At 42.6% G+C, this 26,810-nt stretch overlaps 1 protein-coding gene across 2 annotated transcripts in view; it reads right to left on the bottom strand.

Moving 5' to 3' along the window:
* Positions 1-26,810, bottom strand: part of DGKI (diacylglycerol kinase iota) — a 422,277-nt gene that overhangs the window by 243,861 nt on the left and 151,606 nt on the right. For both annotated transcript variants that reach the window (XM_087860802.1, XM_045792572.2), the window contains exons 3-5: positions 22,656-22,751; positions 1,432-1,506; positions 33-89 (exon numbers count right to left, since the gene is read on the bottom strand). In XM_087860802.1, the coding sequence (XP_087716928.1) occupies positions 33-89; positions 1,432-1,506; positions 22,656-22,751 (228 nt within the window). The remainder of the gene's footprint in view (positions 1-32; positions 90-1,431; positions 1,507-22,655; positions 22,752-26,810) is intronic.

The following is a 26,810-nucleotide window of genomic DNA, read 5'->3' as shown; positions in this document are numbered from 1 at the left end:
TGGCATTTGAAGTCGAGCTCTGAAACACTCACTTCTCTTGGCGATCTGGAGCCCCCTTCTCGAAATGTTGGTTTACATCTGAAATTAATCTGTCATTTAAAAAGAAAAGTGTATTACATTAGGGATAAGCACCAGACTAGATTGACTTAACAAAACAAACCAACGGTGACAGATATAGAGACTACAAAGCAAAAACCCCAAAGAGTAAGGAACGCAGTGCAACACTTGAAATCATCACCCTAGATATTCTATAGAGACACGGGGGATCCTCTATCTCCAGTCCATGTCTCTTCATTCTCATTGATGAAATCAACATATCTCTAAACAGTAATCCCCTTACACTGTAAATTTGAGAAAAAGAGATAAAGAGTAAGAGAAAACATGTAAGGCAGCTGAAATCACCCAGCTATGTTTCAGATTTTAGAATTAGGACAACATAAAGTTGAGAAATATTTAATATGATGATGATGATTCATACACAGAAATTTTTCTTTAAGTCTTCAGTACTGCCCTTCTTTTAGGTAGGTAGGTCTCCTGGTAACATGCACATCTTCTTTAGTTACTTGATAAGGTGAAAGGCGTATAGAAATGAAGGAGGACGTAAGTAAATGGGGTTGGAAGAGCAAAAAGAAAAAAAATACATATATATATATATATATATATCCCTACAAAACAGCAGTTGGCAACAATTGGTAACATGTTCATGAAAATAATGAACGTTGCAGGGGATGAAAACAGTTCAACACATTCACATACGACAGCTCAAGAACACAGATAACACAGAGACTCACGCGCGGAAAGAGAGGAGAGGCAAGAAAGGGAAGACGGCAGACGACGCACTCACAACTGGAGCCTTCCCTTTCTCGCAAATGACTGATCAATGGACTGTAGAGAATGTACCTCTTCTGGAGGCAAGACACACGGAGATGTCACCTCCAGCACACCCACACATTCGTGCTGCGCAAGCGGAACGCTGCCCCAAGAAAGGAAGGAGAGCTGCCATCTGGCCCGGCTCTCTTCCTTGCAGCCACTTTAGGAAGAAGAAACTCACAAAGGTCAGACGAATCTGAACAATGATTTTAAAGAGTTTGTTTTTTTCTTTAAGAAAAAAAAATCTTGCAGAAAAATCTAGGGGTGAATAACAATGTCTGTCATTAAAAAAAAAAAAAAAATTCTCTTGTACCCGGCTTTTCTCTCTAACCTTACCACTCCTCCTCCCAAGAGGCAACATAAAATGATATCGAATTATCCTTCAGCAAACAATAGGGGAAATTAACCTTAAGCACTGGTTTTCCATTACTAATCTGGTAACAATGTTGGTCTTTCGTTTTTTTAAAAGCGCACGGTTTTGAAAAAGTTGGAATTAGGAAGCGACACCTGGTCACTATGCTTGCGATGTAGCCAACACTGCAGCAGGTGGCGCTGTCTCACCTTTTCTAGCTGTTCGATGCAGGCGGTGTGGACGACGATTTTACAGACCGCACACTTCCTCCTCAGGGCCGATTTCTACAACATCCAATTCAAAATACAAGAAGAAACATTAACAGTCTGTTCTGAAAAGTTCCCTGGCATTAAAGAGGGTAGACATAAATACGGAAAACATAAGCAAATTTAAAACATCATCTTAAGCATTTGAAAATATGGCAAACTTCAGTCTTTTGACCCACCTCCTAACTCCGTATCTCGATGACTTAGGACGGCTAGATTTTTCTCTCCAAAATATAATACTTATAACAACTGCTATATATTGAGCATGCAATATAAACCAGACTCTTTTTTTTCTGTCGTTAAGTTTTATAACCTAACAACGTAGGCATTAGTAACATCCGTTTTTATGGGGTTTTGCTTGTTTTCGTCTTTATACTTTTTTACACCAGTAGTTTAGCGGCGGGACCAACATGCAGAATGAGGTCTAAGCTCAAAACAGGCACTCCTCCTCCACCACCAAGAGTCGACATCCCAGGGGGCGCATCGTTTTAGGCTTCTACCCCAGGCACGAATCTCTACCCAGGAAGACCTGGGTCTTCCCCCAAATCTTCAGCAGAGTAACAAGGCAAGCCTAACTCTTCCACCTGGTAATAACACTAAAGAGTCATACTAGCGCAGAAGCAGCTAGCATGAGTGCAGGACTCGCTGTGAGTCAGGCATTCCCAAGCACTTCGCAAAGAGTAACTCATGTAACCTTCAACAACCCTAAGGAATCGGTAGTATTCTTACTCCCATTGCACAGGTGAGAAGGTTGTGGTGCAGTAAGCAATGTGCGTGAAGTCTCACCATGAGGCCACAGGAGAGCCAGGGAGTCTAGCTCCGAGCTCACGCTTGTCCACATGGCACAATCTGGTCTCCCGGATGGTCAGTACCAGTTTCGATGTACAATAAAAAAACTTTTTGAGGTGTAGCTTTCCTCTAACCAAGACAATTCAAAATAAAACCAAACAAAAACCGAGCAGCAGGGTGAAAGAGGAACAGCTGGAATCTTGCGAGGACTGTTCAGGCCTCCCCACAAGGCACAGGCTAGAAGGTAGGTCCGCCTGAGCAACTTCGGGGCTTGAGCACTGAAAGCAGCTTAATGTAACAAAACTAATCTGTGAAATAGTGACTCAAAGCATCCGAGTGTGAAAGGCCTTGAGTCCTTATTCTTAGAAAAGGTGCTAGTATAGATTGCTGGCACACTGCCCTCTTCTGATGTGTGGCTTCCCCTGCGGAGATATAATTTTTGAACCAAAAACTGAGGTATTGCTGCTACCAAAGAAGATTAGAAGGACCCCCTTGGAAGGGGCAGTATCAGGAACGCAGCTGTAGCCTGCTCCCTCCCAGCCGGTTCCACGCGTTCAACATGGGGTACGCACAGTGCTATCTGCCTCCCACGAGGCACCCAGAACCCTCCAGCAGCTCCACTCGCAGTCTAGACACCCGCTGACTGAGGTTTAGTTACCGGCTTGCAGACGGCTCTCCTCTGCCTGAGGAAAGAACATGGTCTGGAACATTAAATAAGTTTGACAGTCAATGGATTTTGCAAAGAACAAAGGATAAGAGAAACCCAAGCATCTAGCCACACGCCTGGAAAGTGTCTCAGCTCTACTCCTGAAAAGACAGGAGGAGGAGGAGGAGGAAGAGGGGTGGGAGGGGGGAAGAACACGGAGTAGCAGTAGTAGAAGCAGCAGCAGCGCTCAGGGCAACAATAACAGGATTCTAGTTTGCAAATTTTCATGAGCACGATGCCCATAAGCAAATTCAGGTTGCTCTCCTGTTGCCTTTGGATCTCCTGGTAGAGGTCACTGAGGCAGCCCCACCTGCAGAAAATGCACGGGGCATCTGAGTCACGTGGCCAATCCGAGTTGCAGTGATGCTAAGGAAACTGGAGTACATTCCAGTCTACTCGTTATCCACAAAGCCCCGGGGAAGATTACACTGCAGACAAACAAAGCAGCTCTGCTCACAGTAGGCAACCACTGATGCGCTATGATTTTTAAGCACACCGGACAAGCCTCCTCCCTTACCACCCATTCCTGCTCCAGTCTGGCTTTGCACCTGCAGAGCTCCAGGGGCTCTGGGAGGCTCCTAAGATGTCACTGAGAGTTGTAGGAAGCACACCAACCAGGCCCGGGGACCCAGAATACTTCTTCCTTGCCTTATTTTCCATCCCAGGATTCTAAGTCAGAATCTCTCTTGGATAAGGGATCTGGGCTCACAATAAGAGTTTGAGAACCACAAGGTTAAGACATGTTATCTCTCAGCTTTCCTGGACAGCGTGTAAATATGCCAACACCATTCACAGGGAATAATTCAAGGACAATGTTCTCCAGATGTTAACGTATGAAGTAAAGTGCTTTAAGTTATAAAACCAACTTTATTTAAACAATATTGAATTTTAAAAGACCCTCATAGCATATATGTTTTTGTGCCTTTAGAGCTAGAATATATAGACCATCATCTGAATTTCTCTTCATAAACCCTATAACACGATGCATTTTACTACAAAGAACAGTTATTTTTGTTTTCTGTCTTTCTAATAGACTAGATATCCTTTCAGTGTTGTTGTGCCTGTCTTTTGTTGCCTTCAATTTCTTCAATGATAGCTTCTAAACAGTTTATAATCTAAGAAATTGGGTGATTCAGGTTTATGATCATATGCAAAATTAAGCAAATTCTGAATGAAGACCATTTTCCATAGTAATAAAATACGTGGATTTCAGTTACTCAACTGATAAAAACTGTTCCAGTGAATCAGAAATTTTAACTGCTGACCTCTTGGTTTATGACTATGTTTCGGTTGGTCAAAGTTATTCAAAATCGCTGGATGATAAGCTTCTCTGGGCAGAAATTGCTCAAAATGAACAATTTTTGTGCTTGGTTATGTTACAGTTTTTAGTTGCAAGATTTAAACTAAATACAAAGTTAAAATATCAGAATCTAGACTGTAAGTATTTACTTTTTCTTAAAACAAACAAAAAACCCCAACCGAATTCTTATTTAAACCGATGCTTCCTTCACTACGAAAAGTGATGAATCGAAAATGTCATTAATTTCACATGTTTACAGATTAAAATTTTAAAAACTCACTCTCTTCAATGAATTTAAAGTATTTACTTTTTCTTAAAACAAACAAAAAACCCCAACCGAATTCTTATTTAAACCGATGCTTCCTTCACTACGAAAAGTGATGAATCGAAAATGTCATTAATTTCACATGTTTACAGATTAAAATTTTAAAAACTCACTCTCTTCAATGAATTTAAAGGCCAATTAGACTTACTGTTCTAAATATCAAGTAAAGTAATTTCAGTGTTCCTACTAGTTCTTACTAATCAGTTTTCTGATTTTGTTAGTATCCAAAGGAAACCCATTAGCTTGTAAATTGTGTGTCTGTGTGTAACATCTGTGAAAAGTTAGACAATATAGGATATAACATGGACCATATCCTATCACACCAGGATCAACATTTATTTGTATAACAACAACACCATGATATGCTCTACTTCCAGTCCGTGGGCATAATTCCACTAGCAGACTAACAGTGATCATAAGAGAAAACATTCTAAGTTCTGACTCTGCCCTCTGTTTCCCCATGCAGCAGACACCCTGGCGCTCAAAGCAGGAACATCTCCTCATCCAGCTTCAGCTCCTGTCAAGCACAGAAGTAAAAGTATCACAGCCTTAGATCACGAGCTGGGGCTGGGACAGAAGGCTCCAAGGCCAGCAGTGGTAGAAAGAATGTAATTGTTCCTGACAAAGAGTTTAAGATCTAATGCCCTCCCACCCACCCGCCACCTCGGGTCATAAGTCCCTGATCCATACGTACCCAAGAAAGCTCTATTTTCTTCCTCTGGGCCAGAGATGTGATTTTCCCTAACTAGCAATGAATATCTGGTGGTAGTTAATAGGGTTTGATAGGAAGAAGAAAGAGAGGATGGAGGGAGGGGGGAAGGGAAGCAAGACCCAACTGCACAGGCCTATGATTTATAAAAAGGCTGGGGCTGCTTCATGCCCAAGGCAAATGAATTGTTTCCCCTGATAGTCTGGACTTTGACCCCCAAGAAGCATGTACCACAAGGGTGGCTGTGCCCCTTCCCAATAAGACATATGCCAAACCTTATTTCTCCCTGAAGTTGGAGCAGATTATCTTGCCTGCTGACTTTCTCTCTCCTGCTGTATAATTAAGGATACAGCCCCTACCCTCACCCCCACACACATCCACAATTTTAACCACCAGAGATCAGAAGTAGAGAAGTAGGAGGAAATACTCAAGAATCTTCAGAGCCGGCATGGCAACGCTTTCTTGGTCTCCCTGCCTCAGGAGAACTTAGAGACCAGAGCCTGCTGCTGGCCAAACACAGTTTGGGCTCGCAGCATCTCTCCCCAGATGGAGTTCCCAGGCTTGGGCTCACAGACTTAATGCAAGGAATCACTGCTTCCATTAGCTCCATCTCTGCAATGAGGCCACAGTGATAAAAGGATGAATGGCGAGGGAAGGTTTCCTCTGGGTGGGAACCCGGTCATACTGGGAGCAGGGAAGGAGGCAGAGAAGGCAGTCTGGGGAAGGAACCTGATGGAGCACAGAGCCAGAAAAAGATGGGGGGAGAATGGGGGAATGGGCATCAAGTTCTGGCCTAGCTGTCTTCTTCCTAGTGATTGCTTAGCCCCTTGGCTGATCCCAGATCCAAAGAATCATTCCAGGCAATAGAAACTAAGGAAGGGTTGGGAATCAGGCAAGGGGAAAGAGCAAGGAAGGCAAGGATTGTATCCTCCTTTTTTGCTCCCACAGAGCTCAGTCTAGTGGGCACGCCGGTGGGAGGGGGAACAAGGAGAGGCAATAGGGCACAGGTGAGGCCATCCTTTTTTGTTCTCCAAGGGTGGGAGAACAGATGCTCAGTAAGGAGGAGAGGAGGAAAGCTCCTAAGCCTTTGGAGTGTCAGGAATTCAGTGTCCTTTCAGTGGGGATTGCCTCTATGGGCAACATGAACAAGAACAGTCGCTGTATAATCCAAGGTAAATGAAAACAAGAGTTCTTTGATTTATTTAAAAACCTAATTAGAAGAAATGACAAGCATACTTGGCAAGTTCTGCTTCTCTGGGGAGCCTGGGTTGCAATCTGTAAATTGGTATTAGGAAAAATGAAGAATGACATTATCTGGAAGTTCCATTAATGTGATTTCAGGGCCAAGCACAGCCTCCGTTGCCACTCACGTTGGCTCCTCTTTTCCTCAAACAGAACACAGGACACTTCGGACAAACCAGGAGGGCAGCTAGCTGAAGTCCTCGTGCACCCCTATTGTGGTTCCTCGTTACATCAGTAAGTCTCTCTATGACAACAGGATGTCAAAATCCTGGACTGAGGAGCAAAAACACCACCCATCTGGAGGAGAGTGTGGCTCAAGGGTCATCTCAAAGCTGCCTCACAGGGTCTGCTGCAGGGAGACCTCCCTCGGTGGTAAAGGGGCCAGCTCTCAGCCTGAGGACAGTTGGCCCACGTTGGAAGGTCACGGCCTTCATTTGCCAAGGTCCTATGTGTTTGTACCCGTGTCCTCTGGACAGACAAGGGCTCGGTGAGGGCTAAACCCCTCTGAGATAGCTCCTCACCATAGACACCCTAGATTGTAAATGCCTGTTGTACCTCAGAGTATCTGAAAGTAAAAGGAGCAGGAACAACAGGTTGGGCGGACGACTCAGGTAAATGAGTGCCCCAAATCTCCTCACGGTACTCAAACACATACCAGTACACCTAAACCTGTGCGTGCTTGTCCTCTGGAGCCACGGTGGTGTGAGGTGCCTGACATAAATGAGTTTTCCATGTGGCTGAAACAATCTGTTAGCCATTGACTTGTCCAAAGCATATTTATAAACATTGAGCCAACAAATACTTTTAGCCATCACTGTGAAGATGAGGCGATGTTAAGTGCAGTGCAGGAATTAAAGAAGAAAGAGCTTCTGTCCTTCCTAGGAAAAGCCGGCAAGCCACTTGGGAAGACAAGAAGGACTTGGGGGCGGGGGGAGGGGGAAGGTCATTGACAGAGAAGGCCACACACGGCTAAATGCTAAATGAACAGCTCAGACAATGAAAGCCATCGTTCAGAGGAATTAAGACCTCAGAGGCTGAGTCAGTAAGAAGGACCTAACAGAAAAGCAAATTCTTGAATTGGGCCTTAAAAGATGTATTTATTTCAGAAATTGAGGACACTTCAGCAGAGAGCAATCCAAAATCTCATTATGTGGCAGACACTGATATCTCCGAAGGCTGACTTTGGCATATACAGCGGGGTACGGAGTCCCTGGACTCACAGGTGGCCACCGGCATGAGTTCTTGGGCGCAGGGTTGCGACTTGGATCATGGAGACTTCTATGTGTGTGCCCGGCTGGAGGATCAGGTGGGCTAGGGCGTGCATAGAGGTGAGGACTGGGAACAATGGCTGTGTTAAGAAGCCACAGGAGCTGGGTCATGAGGGGCTGCAAGACAAATGACAAAGCAGAACTAGTCCCAAGAGGTCCCAGGATTAAAAACTATAGAGGTACAGGGGCACCTGGGTGGCTCAGTTGACTGCGCATCCGACTCAGGTTGTGAACTCAGGGTCATGAGATCGAGCCCCACATCAGGCTCTGTGCTCGGTGGGGAATCTGCCTCTCTCTCTCTCTCTCCCTCTGCTCCTTCCCCACTCATGTTCTTTCTCTAAAATAAATAAATAAATCTTTTTAAAAAATTGTAGAGTTACAAAAAGGAGATTCCTCTGTGTCTTTCCTAAAAGCCAACACCAAGTACGCTGCCGGACACATACCAAGAGCCTAGTAGATATTCTGGAAGGAAGGGAGGGAGGAAAGAAGGATTTGCAGAGAAGGGTTTTCTCCCTTTCAAACCCCCAACCCAGCCCCAATCTGGAGAACTGGTGGCTTTGGGATCATGAGACAAAACCTCCAGTAGGACAGAGGCATTCTCACAGTAGGTAACCCCAAAAGAGAAAATGAGGTACCTTACAGGGACAGAAGACCTCTACACACAGAAGGAAAACAGGGTAGAGGCTTCATGGTGATTACAGCTGTGCTACTTTTGTGTCACAAATGAGACAACTTCTAGGGAGCCTTGGGGACACTGGATGGGAAGGCTACTGCACAGAAGACTGAGGTCTTACGTAAGTGGGTGGAGTTAAGAACAAAAAGTCTATGTTACTGCTGCTGGTGTTATGTTACCTGTATCTACAGGCTGGTTAAATTGGAATCTGTACTTGGATAATGGTTGTGGGGGTGGGGAGGAAACATGCTGGACAAAATTGGGGCCAGCAAGTAGGCCAGTCCTCCCAAATAGAAGTCCTGCTTAGGTGATGCTGACTGGGCCAGAAAGGTGAATCTAAGACTGCTCGAGTCCTTAAATCTAGGCTGAGAAATACAAATTTTAATCTAATCAGCAATGGAACACTGACAGAGTTGTTGAAACGAATGTGGCCAAAAATAATCATTTAATCTGGTGGCATGTTGTGGCACTAGCTGAAAGCAGAAGGAAGAAAAAGGAGATGAGATAAAGTAATTTATTAATTCAGTCAATCAGTGAATACCAAGTACCTAGTAGGTGCCAAGCACTGGGGATAGAGCAGTGAACAAAACATTACCAAAACTTTTTTTTTTTTAATCTCATGGAGATTACTTTATCCTAGGAGAGAGAGACAATAAACATTGTATATAAATATAATATATAATATGTTGATAGATAGAAGTGATAAAGAGGAAAATTAAAAAGAGAACAAGGAATGGGAGAAATACCAAGAGTAGAGGGGATAGAAATGGGCCAGGAAAGTCTCAATGAGAAGATAGGTTTTGAGAAACACCAGCAGGAAGTGTAGGAGTTTGCCTTGCAGATATCTAAAGGGAAAGCGTTCTGGGCAAAGAGACCAACAGCAAGTGAGAAGCCCAGGGCGTGAGGGCCTTGGGAGGTCTAAAGAGGCCCCAAGGGGCCCATGTTGTTGGAGTAAACGAGGTAGAGATGAAGCCACACAACAATGGCAGGTCTTGCAAATCATGGTGTAGACGCACTCTTTTTCTCAACGAGAATAAGTAACCAGAGGCCACAGTGATAACTCACGTACTAAGCAATTAGAGCCTAAGCTGGAGTGACAAAAATAGAATAGGAGAGAAGGCAGAGACGCACGAGAATTTAAGTGATAAAGCAGAGCCCTCTGCAGTCACATGCAGGCCTCCCTGAAGCGTCACACACATGGCTCCTACTTGGGCCCTATGTCTTCCGGTAGTGTCACTGATGGCCAAGGACGGCCTTGCTCGACCCCTCAGCCAGCGTGCTGCTGTGTGTACCGGTTGACTACACATACTAGCAGTCTGTGTTACTGCTGCTCGTGGTTCTTCTTCGGCATACTGTGTTATGGTTGCGATGGCCTCTAAAGTCTCGCCGTAAAACTCACTTCATATGCTTGTCAAACAGCCTGTTCTGCTGTGTTCTGAAGAACTTGTTATCTGAAGCAATGTGTAGGCGAAGCATTTACATTTCTAGAGACACCCTCCCCGAGTAACGCAGATATGCCGATGAATCTGGAGGGTCAGCAGGGTCCACCCGCACTAAGGGGCCCAAGTGTTGATTGCACAGCTTCCTTGGAGACACGTAAAGAAGGAAAGTGCCTTCTCATGACTGTTCCGACACAAATAAAAGTTTTGTATTTCCTCAACAGCCAATGTTTATTTTTCATTTGAAGAGAAAGAAAACCTAAATCTTGGAGCAGAAAACTAAGGGAAAGGGACAGACTTGGCGAGCTGAAGGTGAGAACTAAAACATCTTATGAAAACCTTTCCTCCTCCTGTAAAGCAGGCAATCGGGGCTCACCAGAGAAACAATTTGGTGAGACCTAAATTGCTAGAAATCGTGTTAATTCAAAGCTAAAGTTGATGGTTGGTTATAAAGAGTGATACCTTGTCATATTTTGAACATCATATTAAGGTTGGTAACTTTTCATGCAGGGGGCGAGGGGGAGATACTTGCCTAGATCTTAATACACTTACAATCAAATTTGTACCAAGTTCTTCTAAGAGTGGTTCAAAAGTGGCTTATGCTAGTGAATTGGAGGCATTTTTCTCTAATGAAAAAAAAGTGTAGGTGCTGACAGGTTGCAGTAGGAAATTACACGAACGTCTTAGGAGGAGTCCACATCTTGGAGCTCAACTGAGCTTAACAAGCACTCACCACTCCTTTTATATCATATGCAAAACGCAGGTGCAGTTCTAGAGATATGAAGTTGCAGTTGTCACTTACGGAAAGTGTAGTGAGCGGCCTGATAAATCTGCCCCAGTCTGATGGAAAGATACAGACACAGCGCTGCTCTGAGAGACTGCTGGGCTAGGGGGATGCATAGGGTGTGCATTCATTGATGGGCACGAGACTGCTAGGCTGCTTACACATTCATCCTGCCACCGCCTTCATGGTCCTGATGCATTAAAAAAGGATTTCAGCCTAATGAGCTAAAAGAAATCTTCAAAAATCCATAATTCTATTTCCTGCTCTTGTTGTCATTTTACCCAAGGATACTACATATTTCCATAACTATTATTATTGACTTCCTCTGGACTTCATTGCTTTCATCTCTTGCATCTACTTTTCTCCTTTTTTTAAGATTTTATTTATTTATTTGACAGAGAGAGACAGCGAGAGAGGGAACACAAGCAAGGGAGTGTGAGAGGGAGAAGCACGCTTCCCGCGGAGCAGGGAGCCCGATGTGGGGTTCGATCCCAGGACCCTGGGATCATGACCAAGCTGAAGGCAGATGCGTAATGGCTAAGCCACCCAGGCACCCCCTACTTTTTTTTTTTTTTTTTGCTTCTGCCTGCTTGTCCTGTCTCTTATTTTTTTTTCCCATTCATTTCCTCTATGCTTCTCAGCTTAGGTGCCCGCAAGTCCTAGCTTACACGACCAAAGCCAGTCAATGGCTTTAACTTTATTGTATGCTATCTTCCTATTTTTGGTTCTTTCTAGATGATTTTGTGGCTGCTGCCTGTTGAATTTTTAGACTCTTTTCAAGCGATCTCAGGTCAAAGTTGCCATGCATCTTACAGATTAACTGAAGTGTTACTAGATGTGCAAAAAATGTATGGAAATGGGGTTATAAGTACACAGACACTAATAAGTCGGTATTTACACAACGAGAACTGTACACACCCAGAGAGATGTACATTCATGGATTTTAAGCAGATAGATATGAGAATGGGCTAGACATACTGCAGAAGTCATAATAAAAATTAACAGGAAATGGTGTGTCTATGTTGTCAATCCTTGCTGGTGTGATAGCACCATATACATTCCCTAACCTGCAACATGAATCCTCATATGTCCTCATTATCAGTTTCTATTATGAAAATAGAGCATTTTTTTGTTTTTTAGTTCACAGCTTGAGATTTCTAAACAATAATTTAGATACGTTTGCTTTAATATATACCTGCTTAAGAAGCCATATCGAGCTGTGGTAAATAAGCTATTTTCCATTGCCATTTCCTACATCCCAAGCTCTTGGTGACATAATTAAGAGAAACTCTTCTAGCCAATCTAGCCCAGGGAGACCACCATTTCAGCCACGGTTCACCCAACACTATATTCCCAATTGGTGATGTGGTTTTCACTCACATACACACACACCTACCCACCCATACCATTTTTCAGTGAGGACATCACTACCACAGACAGTATTTACCAGTATGGCTGGTAGTAGGATATACACATTTTGTGCACCATAAACACAGCTCACTTCAGCCATGCAAGGCAGTACTCCACCCATCTTACAACTGAGGAGCTGAGACCCTATGAGACGGAGTAACTTGCCCAAGATAGATTAGCTAGGAGTGAAACCCAGGTCTTCCTGTCTCAAAGCCACCTTTCTATTACAACTTACTACTTCCCTGTCATTTTCCTTACTAGTGAAGGATTAGGGGAACAAGACTGATGAAAATAAACATATTTGGCAATGCTTCCGAGGATCCGTTCTCATGAGAGCCCCATGGGGATGGACTACAGACCATCATACTGTGACCACCCGTGCCAAGAATTTTAAACACCAGTCTCAATATTCCATGAGAATCAAATAAGATGGGTTGCCATAGGCATGACACCAACTAAACAGGGCTTAAAACCCCACAAGAGCCTACCAAACAGTGAGTGGTGAATCTCCCTGCTGAAGACCCTGAAAAAGAAGGCAGGAATTCAAACATCTTGGATGCTAAGTATGATGATACTTAAATGTCAGGGTTTGACCTGGTGACAGGTGTCCATGTGAGTATGTGTGTCTCTCTCAACAATCCCATCACTGAACTCATTCATTCCATGAAAAATGGCAGGATAACTACTCACTGCCGTCACTGTTCTCAGCACTGAGGATCCAGGACAGTACAACACAGGCCAGTCCCTGAGCTACATGGGACTTATATATTCTAGGGTGGAGATGCAGGCAAGTAGGCGAGTGATTTTTTTTTTTTTTAATAATAGAAAATGATCCATGCTATATAAGATCAAGAGAATGGAGAAGGGCCACAGAGTTGAGGGATGGCTAGTGGTTTCACTTCATGAGATCCATCCTCTCTTTCACTTAGTGAGAGAGATGTGCTGAATACAAGGCCCTCCCTCCAAGGTTTGTACTCCGGCGTGGCCTTTTGGGGATCAGTTTCTGACAACCCACTGCAGCCACTTCCATGGATGAAGGAATGACTGCAGTGGATGATTTTCACCATGTGTTTGTGACTTCCCATGCTGTTAATTGCTGTATATGCATCATCTAAGTTTCACAGCAGTGGTAAGAAGCAGGTATTGTCCACATTTTTAAAGATGGGAAACCGAGGTTACAAGAGGTTAACATGATGACCAACATCACACAACTAGAAAATCCCAGAGCCTGGCTTCAAAGCCAGGTCACTGTCTGATGCCAAAGCCCACAGTCCTCCTCAAATGAAGGCATCAGAGCAGGCTTTTCCACCTCCACGTGTACTTATGGCACTGCCCTCTGAAATCTCTAACTGCCTGGTCTACGAGGCGAGGACCAAAAAGAACAAGCTCCTAACAATCAGAGACAATGTCCACTTAGGAGTTGATAGTAGTTCTGGGGAACAGCTGATGCAAATAATGCTTCAGCCAAGACAGGGGCCTCTGAGCAACCAGAACATGGGTTAAATTCTATTCTCTGGGTCTCTGCACTGAAGAACAGTGGAAAAAGGGAAAGCATTTCTATGTACCTGGGCACTGCTGAGGTGAGATGCAAACCCTACGTTCAATCAGATGCAAATTATTTTTAGTATGTAACAGGGCTCTGCCAGTATTAAATGACAACAACACTGCTCCACGCTAACATATACCCACATACAAACACACGAACACAGGCTCCATCTAAAATTATCATTGCAGAAGAGATGACAATTATTCTCAGAGGCTCAAACTCTAAGAATAAAATACATGGCGCGTGCACGCACACACACGTTCACTTGGCTTAATGAAAGTTTAGTATAAAGGCAAAATACCTGCAGAAAGATAAAGAAAAGGCATGAAACTCTGGGTGGTGATTAAGCTTCTCTGACGTTCCTTTACCTTTAAGTGGGAGGAAACTGCCTCAATGATCAGCCCAAAGGGTTATTGTTACTAACATTGACAAGTCCTAGGAAAATGGCATTATATGAGCATTTCTCAGTTTTCCACTGAATACTGAGATTCCACAAGATGCCACTAGGTGTTCTGTGGGAAAAATAATGGATTCAACAATCATCCCTTCCCCCGAGGAAAAGTGTAGGAAATCCTGCACACCTTAGGTCTTTCTTAGAGCTTCATAATACATATTTGTATATCAAAGGTGTTCAGTGGTTTCTAAACTTATTTGGTCATAAGCCTGCTTTAATGAACAATACCCCATATTGTTTTTATAGGAGTTTAGCACTCTCCAGGACATGATTAAGTTTAAAAAAAAAAAGTGGACTGTGCAAAAAGCTGATGATACTTTTGATTCAGGGTCACCTAGGAGTAGAGAACCCTAAAGTTCCCTGGGCTCTATCACCCATCACTGTCTCTGTTGCAAGAAGTGGGCAGGATCAGTGTGATACTCCCCTCAAGTGTATGGACAGCACTCTATGCCAGATAACGACACTAATAACAACGATAGTTGTAATAGTAACAATGGCTAACATTTACTGAGGGCCTGCCACATGCCAGACACAGTTCCAACGGTGCACTTGGATGATCTCATGCAAATGCCCAACCATCTGGCCAGACACATATGGAGTACCATCACTTGCAGCCACGGGAACACCCCACTCCCTTCCTCCACTCACATCCACTGACTAAGGGGTCAGGAGCAGAGAATCTGTCTATGCAAATGCTTTTTCAAAACTATTTTTGTTGATGGCTCTGCTCTCCCTGAGTCATCCTGATTCATTAGCTCCTCAATATCCTAATGGTGGGAGAGACCTCTGGCAGAGAGCAGCTTTGGCAGCTCCCTGGAGATGGCGTCTTCAAGACTGGCACCCAAACAACAGAAAGCTGGCTTAGCCTCCTGGGCTTTACTGACAGCCCACACCCCACTCAGCCAAGCTGCCATCTGGGGGTACAGCCCATCAATCTGCCATGCTGGACAACTGGCATACGAGGGACCCGCAAGCAGGGAAGGCCTGATGCATTCTGAGGCTCAAGTCCAATGTTGGTGCTCTGTGGTATACACCTGCCAGACCCGAATGCACAGATGGGCAGAAAGGCCCCAGCAATGTGCGCTGGACCCTGCTTTGCCTGTTCACCCACAGCACAGAGATGTACACGAAGCAGCATTTGCACAGGCCGCTGTCCAGCGTAACCATATTCCAGAGATGAAATAAACAGTGTGTGGCCAGGTTCTGTATCTCTTTTTTATTTCTTTTAAGCAACAAACAGCTGAAAGTGTTCTTCAAATAGAGCAGGGAGCTACTGCACTTGTACTCTTACCAGTTTCTTCCAAGGATCCAGTGAAGTGGCCAGCCTCCCTGTGAGTGGATGCTGTGATATAGCAATGAGGCTTCTGGTCTACCAATAAGGAGACATAGTCTAGGAGATGTTTTCCGGAAAGGGTTACTTCGATTTGCCACACTCAGTGGGTCCCACCCATGACCTCGGGAAGCTATAGGTATTACACACAGCAGCAAAACAACAGGTAAAAGTTTGTCTCGGTGTTGGGGTTAGCAGAAGAATCCCAAACATAATGTCTTGTTGAGAGCAAAGTCCAACCAAACTACTCATTAGCTCATTTAGCTCGATGACATTGAAATGTAAGTAGAGACAGGAGAAAACAGGAAAGGACATTAATGTTTGTCCACTAATCTAATCCCCCTACCAATTCTGAGAGGCAGATACAGTCACCACCATTTTACAGAAGGACCTGGGGCTCAGAGAAGCTGGGCAGAGCCAGGATTTTGATCCAGATCTATTTGTCTCTACATCTGCATGGTTCCTCACTCTCCACACCCCCTACCCCCACATCACATGAACTCCCTAATGTGATTCATTCATTTACTCAAGAAAACTGTATTTGTTAAGCTTCCAGCAATACTGGAAGGCACCTTAGAATGAAGGTCAGGTGGGGGTGGCCATTTTTGCCAGACCTTACCCACAAGGAAAAGATTAAAGCAAAACATTTGAACAAAACAGTAACAAAAGGAAAACAGTACCCATTAGCCTACCCACAAACACAAGGTGACATAAGCCCATTTAAAAATAGAAAAGATATCTGGTAACAGCACTCTGAAGTCTGACAGCTCCTTTTTTCTCTCACCCAACCTACACGTTCTCACTCACCTAACGTCTAACTACTCTTCCCCGCAGTTCTCAGCTGCGGGCGCCTCTTTGCCTGTCTGCTCACTTATCCAGAAAGCCACAAATGTCTCAATGAAATCTTCAGTCAAGGCTGTTTGCAATAGACCTCTGGGTGTATGTCCATGTGTGAGCCTTGTGGAGGTATCTATGTGGCCAAATTAGTCACCTAACAGGACAGCTACCGCATTTGTTTCCCGGGGCTGCTCTAACCAAGTCCCACAAAGTGGGGAGCTTAAAACAACGGAAATGTATGATCTCACAGTTCTGGTGAGAACTGAAATCAAGGTATCCGTGGGGTTGATATCCTTCTGAGGACTCGGAGGAACATCTGTCCCATGCCTCTCTCCCAGTTTCTGGTGACAGACAGCCTGCAGTCCTTGGTGTTCCTTGGGCTACAGCTCCCTCACTCCTGTCTCTGCCTCCTTCCCCGTGTATCTCTGTGCGTCCTCCTCTTCTTAGAAGTCCATTTCTCATACTGGAGCAGGCATCTTAACTAACCATCTCTGCAACAGCCCTATTTCCAAATAATGTCACAATCTGAGGTACAGGGGATTAGGACCTCAGCATCTTTTGGGGGTAAACAATTTAACCCATAACAGCCACTGTATGCCAGTCCCCTTCATTGGGTCCTGATGCTCTTTATGAAGTGGAACGGGGGCCTTCTGCACCTATGTATGACAGCAGAGAGTTGTCTGTAGAGTTATTTTGTTTTTAACATGTTCACCTCCTGTGCCACCCCACAGAGATTCTGATGTGGTAGATCCAGGCTGGGGTCAACCATGTTAAAAAATAAAATTAAAATTAAAAAGTGTGTTTAAGTTCACAATTCTCATCCAGCAAAAGGAACCAGTGAGGCTGATCTTAATGATAATACTTTAAATCAGGAAATGGAGGCAAAATAGGTGAAATTTGTCCGAAGTTCACTCTACACGGATGGAGCGGCAGGTTTTCAAACCCAGGTCAGTCTCACAAAATCCATTTCCTTCCCACTTCCCACGTTGCCTCTCTCTGTCTACTCCTGTAGAGCCAGGTTGTGGACCGTGACTATGGTTGCCATGTGCGTCAACATATCAATGTAGACAAGTGTCATTTCAGTGTAAAAATAGGTGTGCACTAGTATATGCTCTATTGATTATTAATGGAGGTGTGAATTTCTTTAGAAGCCAGTATGTGCCTCGACATCTTTGTATATACTGTCAACAAAGCACGAGAAGGGTTTCTACAGAACGCACCTACCGAACTGGGATACTGTCAGTTCCAATTAACGATCACTCCCAACACTCTCTGCAGTTTCTGGGACCGGTACCCGGTCCATAAACTCTTAACAGAATAAATGAATAAAGAAATGTCCACCTCAATAAATAGCACCAAACGAGAGCGGTCCTAGTTGGGATTTTATTTCAGTTTCTCCTCCCCACCCCCACGAGTGTGTCGGGAAACAGTGATCCTTCTGCTCCAATTTCATTACTGCTACATCCCTTTCTCCTCTCTAGACCAGAAAAAGAAACAGTTACTAATTTGGGGACTGTCGCTGATTTAGGAACAACTTTAATCCCATTAAATTTCTGCGCACAGACATTCTACAGTATTAAGTGTTGCCACTAGAGAAATGCAGAAGATGAAGGATTTTAAAGGTCATCTGGTTCGGCCTCAAGGCTTTGGAGCAAACTCTCCTACAAATGTCTTTGTGTCCTATGATGTCACTGCCTTGCTTTCAATATCCTCCAATACCAGCCCCCAAATATCAGTCCATAAGCAGCAGGAAGTCCTGGATTTGCAGGACAGCTTTGGTTTTAAAGAGACCATTGCAATGCCCCTATGAGTTAGGGTCACTGTCTCAGAGTCCCTGGTTCATACTTAATGTTACAGCGCCCTTATTGCCAGCAGCTCCTTTCCCCCTCAAAACTGTCTTGCTTTAGATGATTTATTATATGGCCATGTTTCCTAAGCACACAGGCATTTACAACATGCACTCCAAGTTTCAGTTCGGAAGACATGGACACACACAGCCTCCCTCTGTCCTTTTTTCCATTCTTACCTAGCACATGCCCTCTGCTGTGCTCCTGCATGTCTGATGATCGCCCCCTCCTTTGTTCAACGCTTGTTCCTGCCTCTGAGTTTGCTAATGTTCCTCTCCCTTCCTGAATGTTCTCCTGCCCCACTCCACTTACGTACATCTTACCCACCTTTCAAACTGTGCTGAAGCCCCACTGCCACGAAGCCGCCTCTGTCTACCTCAACCCACACTGATTCCTCCCTTCTCTGAACTTCTACCGATGACATTTGCTTTGCTAAAATAAGGTAAGGAGGGAAAGGCACAGGTTTGGTAATGGACTCACTCCCCCTCTGAATGCTCTGCCTGCACATTGTTTAGAAGCCGGCGGGTAGTACCTGGAATGGTAATTTGGTCCTTATCTCAACAGGTTGGCTATCTTCAAAGGTGTTTCATTAAAAGAAAGAATACAATGCATAATCCATTTGCACATGCTTTCTTCTTACGAAACGGTTGTTCAGCTAAGAAAGCTGCAAATAGAACATTTAAACTGGAAGTTCTTTTAGGGATTAAATTGCCTAACCTCTTACCCAAAGCAGATGTGCACCCCCCCCCCCACAGCATCCTTGAAAGATGGCCATCCAACTTGGTAAACACATCATTTGAGCCTCTCTTTACAGAAACCGTGATCCTTTGCTGGACAGCTCTGGTTGTTAAAGTTCTTCCTTATAATAGAGTATTTCTCAAAGTTAAGTCTGTGGACCATCTGCACCATAGTTATTTGAGGTGCTTGCTAAAATCACAGATTCCCAAGTCCAACTCTGGCATATTGAATCAGCATTTGGAGCAAGGAGAGAAATGGTAATCTACATTGTTAACAGGTTTTCCAGGTGATGTTTATGATACATGTAAGATTTGCTGCTAGAGTCAGTGGATTCTATACCTAGAATTTAGCTCTACCTTCCTAACTACGGAGAGCAAGACCCTTTCCTCTTCTTCAAGACAGGTCTTTCAACACTGGAAGAGGTCAGTTCTCTGCCTTCCCGCATTAATACTCCTTTGCAATCCAGGTTATTTCACTTGTCCTCCTACTACAAAGTTCCCTACCCTGAACCAAGTTGAGCACACTCTTCCCGGTTTTTTCCTTCTTGCCAATGTCCCCCTCCCCCCACCAAATATGATGCCCAAATGAGAGAGACCGAACTAGGTTTGTAATGCTTTCATTACATACTGATAATTTTCTGAAGTACAGTTGACCCTTGGACGATGTGGGGGTTAGGGTCACCGACCCCCTGTGCAGTCAAAAATCCACATATAACTTCTGACTCCCCAAAACCTAACTACTATAGCCTGCTATTGACTGGAAGCCTTACTGACAACATAAACTGTCGATTAACATATATTTTGTATGCTATATACTATATGCTTATAATACAGTAAGCTGTAGAAAATATTTTTAAAAATCATAAGAGAAAATAATCTACTGTATTTACAGTACTATGCTGTATTTATCACAAATATTTCACATATAAGTGGACCTGCATGGTTCAAAACCCATGTTGTTCAAGGGTCAACCATATATCAATTTACACTCCTACCAGCTGACAATGAGAATACCCATTTAGGCTTAAACTAACCAGCAGGTATTATCATTTGGTAAATCTTTGCTAAATTAACGGGCACATGACGTTGACTCCTCATAGTTGTTTTATTTTGGGTGCCTTTTAAAAATATTTATATATAAATTGGCCATTAGTAGTTCTTTTGTGAATTGTCTGCTTCTCTTTTTTCTGTTTTTTTTATTTTTAATTCATTGTGTCAGTTGCAGTGGCAAGTAAATTCTTTCAATGCTTATCTCATGAAAAGCTCCAAGCACTGCCCCCACTCTATAGGTGAAGAAACTGAGCCTGCAGGAGCTTATCATGAGGAAACACAGATCTTCTGCTTCCTCACTGATTCATTCCTTCTTTCATCAACCTTTTTTTGGAGGAGAGCTCTTCATCTTCCAGACGCTTGTAAAGTGAGTTAACAGAGCCGAGTATTGGAGATGAAATTTGGAGAAAGACTCAGAAGAGCACCAGGAATATTCACAACTCTGTTGTCTCCTACTTATACTTACAATTTCCCTTGTTCTTTGTTCTTTTTCCTGGTGTAGAGATAATAATGACAAATTATAATCAGTTGGTGGATAGTGATGCTATTTAGAAGAATGTATGTATCTGTATATATATTTGCCAAGAGAGGGAATACATGGCTGACCCTAAAAGACTACCAGAAAAGTATCAAAGGGAGTAATTTTGAAATGATGCAGAACTCCATAACAGTAGCTGCAGAAATCGTTCAAAAGCATATATGCAAGTAAAATTGGCTTTCATTTTTTCCATTTTATATTATCTGATATCCCAAGACCAGTGTTTATGCAATTAACTGAGATCCCAACGTTAATTCATTATTTATAGCGTTTCAGTCCAAACAGCTGAGCATCTCTTGGTTTTGGTTAATTTAATCAAATTTTATGCAATTATACTTTAATTAAAAATACATATGCATAAAGTTGAAATCCTGATATTTAAATCAATTGAATTTACAAGATTAAGAGAAATGCAAACAACCAAGTACAGATCTGAGTTGGAAGCAAAATTTAAAATAATTTCATCCTACTCTGTTTCTCTAAGAAGGTAGGCAGCGCCCAAAGGACAGGAGTTCTCAATACCACGCAGTGAGATTCAAATTGAGACCCTGTACAGCTGGGCCTTTCACTGATCTCTATTCCTAACTACACTCAAACAAACCCTGGTCCTCTAAAGTCTTACGAAGGTTTCCAAACAAAACCTATAAACCAGTCGTCAGAACAGCTAATGCAATTTTTAAAGTTTGTTCCTCCAGCTTTGCAATTCCAGCCAGACTGATAAAAGTCCTTGAGGGCTATATTCTTCTAAAAGCTTTAGCGGAAACTCAATTTCTTCCTTATTAGTCATTGATAGAAACATATTCATTTGTAATTCCAAAGCCCTGCATTTTGCCCCAACTCTTTCTTTCATGTAATAAACAAACATAATGAAAATGGAAAAAAAATGTATTAGATGCCATTTACAAGGCCCATTTCCCCAACTACGAAGGAACTCATTTTTTCTTTCTTCTTTACTGTTCTAGACTTCCCATTACTCTCGTTTCAAACCAATAATTTTGAATTACACAAAAATTTGAAGTTCACTTTCTCAACAATAAAATTTTAGTTCCTCACAACTTAATGCCTGGCAACCATCCTCTTTCCACAGAACATAAAGACAACCTTGACATTTAAACTGATGGTTCTAAATAAGGATACAAAGCAAATTTTAAAACGCATGGGCTATTCCAATGTATCTGTTAATTGTCCAGTTTCTAGAATTTTATCCTCCACACTTGATCTGAATTGCAGGCACACCTTGGAGATATCATGGGTTCAGCTCCAGACCACTGCAATATAGTATCACAATAAAACGAGTCAAATGAATTTTTTTGCTTCCCAATGCATCGGAAAGTTATTATTTACACTATTCTGTAGTCTACTACATGGGCAATGCCATTTTGTCTAAAAAAAAGTACAGACGTTAATTAAAAAATACTTCATTGCTACAAATGTTAACCATTACCTCCACGTTCTGCCAGTCATAATCACCGATCACAGATGACCATAACAAATAATAATGAAAGGGTTTGAAATACCGTGAGAATTACCAAAATGTGGCATGGACACAAAGTCAGCAAATACTGTTGGAAAACAAGGGCACTGATGCAGGGTTGCCACAAACCTTTAATTTGTAAAAAAAAACAAAAAAACAAAAACAAAAACAAAAACAAAAACAAAGACGCAGTGTCTGCAAAGTCCCCAGTAAAGTGAGGCACAACCAAAGGCCCTATGCCTGTATTCGGGGGCTGACCCCCACCACCAGACAGGTGTTTCACCTGCCCCGTTTTCACGTGCCAGAAACGCCCTCTGCCATACACACTCGTCTCTCTACAAGCCAGTTGCCGCCTCCCACAGATACACTTCCTCCACACACAGCCCGCTCCCCACAGAGACACCCCCTCCAGAAGCAAACACTCACGCACCTTCATCCTTTCCCTACCCCCAACACACAAATCAAAACCAACCCTGGGAATCATCAGAAAGTAGCACATTCTACCAAAGTTTAACCTGCAGAGCCAAGCCCTGAGGCCCTTAAAACCGACCGAAAGCCACGTTAACTGTCAACTGTCTCACAAGGGACAGGCTCTTTCAAACCTCTCCTTGGAGACTCAGGCACGGTGGCCTCCATGCTGCTGGAAGAGTCAGCCTCGCAGCCTTCCCCAGGGAAGGTGAGACCCCGGAGGTCCGAGGAGCACACTCACTGCAAATCTGACTTGGCAGTTCTCCTCTCCCAGGTAACACAGGTCTCCTGAGACGTTGGTCTCCAGCCACAGGTGCTCTCCGTTCACGGCATTCTCCTGGAAGGAAAAGACCCACCTGACTTCAGTTTTCTTTTCAGGCATAAAGGGGAGAGAGATCAAATTTAGATTTTTGGATGCAAGAATGTAAGTGCATCCGCAGAGTTTAAATGCTTCTCATTTTACCCCTGAAAATATGGCTGGTGTTGGTCCTATCAAAATTCTAGAAATAGAACAGGTGTTTGGAAAAACTTTGTCTAAGCCATCACTAAAACAGACATTAGGCCTATAAAAGCTTTATCCATAGCTGTGGTAATCTGTGGAACACATATTAAACAAATAAAGAAAAATCCCTCGAATTGTTCAATGGAAGGCCAAATTTATCCAGGCCCAGCACAGCAGATTGCATGACAATTGAGACCAAAATCCTATTAAAAGTTGCTTTTACTTAGCAAATTAGCTAAGAAGAAGGATAGTGGTATTAAAGTATTTTAGAGACTGTTTGAAGACATATTTGTCTTCAATACCCATATAATGGGTAAATTATATTCTAAGGCAGAGGCTTCTTAAGACTTACTCTAAGTCACTGTGTACTCAAAGCATAATAAATTGCTACTAATTCACACTTTTCCTACTTCAGTAGGGCTTTCACCCATGTAACTCTGAATTTCTCAAATCGAATGATTTCCCCGCTTCTACAAATAGTCACATCTGATGGCAAACAGAGGTGCTATGATGGGTGACATGAGTATAACAATCAGATGTTCAGGAATGCCTAATATTTTGTTGGGGTGGGTGCGGGGGTGTAATTCTTCTTAAACAGGATAACGAATAGGATTCCACATTCCTTCTTCTGGCACACTACCTTAGAAACCTGAGGGATTTATATGTTAATTGTGTACTTTGCTCATTTGCTTGAAAAGGACTCTGAGCTATTAAGGAAAACACTGGACTGGGTTAACCACCAAGAGATGAAGTTTACTGATCTTAAACTTGCTCTCATTTTTATCTGGTTCATCTGTGGGACACATCATCACTTTTCCATGGGGGATGTTATAGACTGAACTGTGACTCCCCCCAGATTCATATGTTGAAGCCCTACTCCTCAGTATTTGAGGATGAAGCCTTTGAGAAATAATTAGGTCATGAGGGTGAAGCCCTCATGATTGGGATTAGTGCCCTAATAAGAAGAGACACAAGAGGGATCTTTCTCTCTCTCCATACATACACTGAGGAAAGATCACATGAAGACAGAGTGAGAAGGCAGCCATCTACAAGAAGGAAGTGGGTTCTTACCAGGAACCGAATCTACCAGTGCCTTGATCATGGACTTCCCAGTCTCTAGAACTGTGAGAAATAAATTCCTGTTGTTTAAGCCACCCAGTCTATGGTATTTTGTTAAATGACTTCAATAAGGAACTTTATAAAATAACCAGTAATTTAGAACTCCATCTTATATGAGTCACCTTTATAATAACTGACTCCAGAAATGTCCATATGACTGCCCTCTGAATTCCAAAGCTCAACATGAAATAGCAGAAACATATACCAAAGAGAAGCTGAAAAAAAATACAAAGTGTCATCCATTTCTTAAAATAAATATATTTCTTCAGGTTCCAGTACAATACCTTTCCTCTCAGAGCCTAAGGCTCGAATGATTTTCAGACAAGAATAACTAAGGGTTATAGATACTTCACAATCTGAGAAAGGTGACACCAACTCTTAGAAGAGTGAGAGTGAGGGGCAGGAGAAATTTCATGAGTTCAGTAGATATTGAGGGATCAGGAACAATGCACAAGGAGACTCTAAGGTGGGGATATGCCATGCATGTCTCCGAGTGCCTCGCAACCACTCCGAAAAAGAAACAAACACTAATGAGAATCATCACCCTCCATGTCAAAGGGTGACTGACCATCTTTTCACCAAAACTGTTTCTTCTCTATTGGTCATTTTTCCCTGTAGAAAGTCATGTTGATTTGCTTTTTATGGGAGTCAATGGGAAAATGAGGTTCACCTCATAGTCAATCGTGCAGAAAAACAACAGAAGAGAAGAACAGCTATAGGTTTAGACCCTAAAAATTTTCAGGTAGGAATGGATGAGGACAGCACATGTTTTTATTTATTTATCTTATACAGACATACATATAAACGTGAATACATATATACATGAATGGCCTGTCTTTGCTAGCTATTCTAAAGAAATTGATCCCCACAATCTAAAACAGTCTAGTACTGGGAACTTGATATGCAACTTTAGGTTATAGCCATTTATAGAAAATCTTTCTTCATTCTGTTGTTCTTTAATTCATTCAATAAACATTTATTCCACACCACCAGTGCCAGGCACTGGGTTAGTGTGGTAACCTGTGGCATAAAATCTACCAGAGAACATGAAAACTAAACACCTAAGTACAACATCAAATATTAGGGAAACCAAAAGGGCAAAGATCCTGCCAACAGTTTTAGAAAGTGAAGAATAAAATGTTGCAATGGGTCAAACCGTCAAAAACCCCTGATAGTAAATACCAAACTGATAAACCTTGGCTCAGATTCATGCATAACCGGGCTGCTAGGATTCGCTAACCTCATTCTTGAGTGGAGATCTGATTAGAAAGACTGTCTTTTGTAAGGGAGGAGGAGAAAAAAGACAACAAGTTTCCTGTCACAGTGGTTCTGACCCACTGGTTTGCAAATTTGACTGCTCATTACAATGAACTGGTGAGTTTTTAAGAATACCTGGGCACCATCCCTAGAGAGTCTATGCTAACTAACATGAGGTGAAACCTGGACATCATGAGTTTTCAAAGTTCTGAAGGGACTAATGTGCAGAGAGTCTGAGACCCCATAACCCAGCAGAGCCTGCCCTACCTCCTCAAGTTAATAGATAATAGATTCTAGAACTTGTCTATGACTGATCTATTAAATTTGATACTTTTCTGTTCTTGTACAGTCACCAGAGAAGAAGGTAAAAGAGGAAGAGAGATGAGGAGGCATAAGGTAGCCCAGAGAGATTTTAAGGAAAGAGACGGGAAACCACAGATACATAGTGAGAAGGCTCAAAGTTAACTAGATAGATCCGAGGGATAAGAGAAAAGTCTTCAATGCACAAGCCTTTAAAGAAGCAACAGAATAAATTAAAATGTTTATACACTTACTAGTAATCTTGCTTTAGGAATGTACCCTAAGGAAATAATCCTAATGGAAGAAAAAACTATTTACATCAAGAAGTTTATTTCTACCTTGTATAATCAAAAATTGGAAACAGCACAAATGCCCAGTGGAGAAGAATGTTTGGTAGAATAATACATGAAATGGAGTATTATAAAGTCATAAAGAAGTACAATTATGAAGATTGGCCATATGGAAAACTGTGTGATGTAAAGTAAAATAAAAATAAAATTTAAAATTACCTGTATATTATGATCACAACTCTGAATATAAATAAGAGCTGAAAAAAAAATTGTATTTGTAGTTTGATTACTGGATCCACACATTCCTGTTAGTTATTTCAACTTGTTGTTCTCCTTTCCTGGAAAAGTTCAAGAATGAGTTTTCTTTATTTGCTGCCTCTACTTCCTTTCAGCTCCATTATTTCTTGAACCCAACTGCATCACGCTTTCTTCCTCTCATTCCAATGTAACTACTTTTGTCGAGATCATCAGTGACTTTATATGGCTAAATCCAATAGCCAATTCTCAGTCTTTATCTTAATCAACAGTTTTTGACACAGGTGATCATTCCCTTCTATTAGGGACACATGCTTCCTGGAAACACTATACTCCTTTTGTTTCTGTTGCACCACAATGGCCACTCCATCATAATCTTCTTTCCTGACCCTTTCCTATAATCCCAAACTCTAAACATCAGAGTGTTCCACAGCTCAGTCTCAGATCTTTACTCTTCTCTATCCACATCCAATCCTTAGGTTATTGCATGTAGTTCTCGTGGCGTTAGATTTTGTCAATTAATTGTTGCCTCCCAAATTATTCATATGGTACAAACCTCCTCTTAGAACTTCGAACTCGTAGAAAAAAGAACTGCCCTCTCAATATCTCCACTTGAAACTAATAAGCATCTCAAAATTTTAGTCTCAAAACTCAGTTTGTGATATACTCCTTA

This window comes from Ursus americanus, chromosome 3, assembly GCF_024610735.1.
Source record: "Ursus americanus isolate L20-20 chromosome 3, mUrsAme1.1.p, whole genome shotgun sequence".
Classification (NCBI taxonomy): domain Eukaryota; kingdom Metazoa; phylum Chordata; class Mammalia; order Carnivora; family Ursidae; genus Ursus; species Ursus americanus.
Note: the sequence above shows the minus strand (reverse complement) of the source record. Positions and strands in the feature narration are given on the sequence as shown.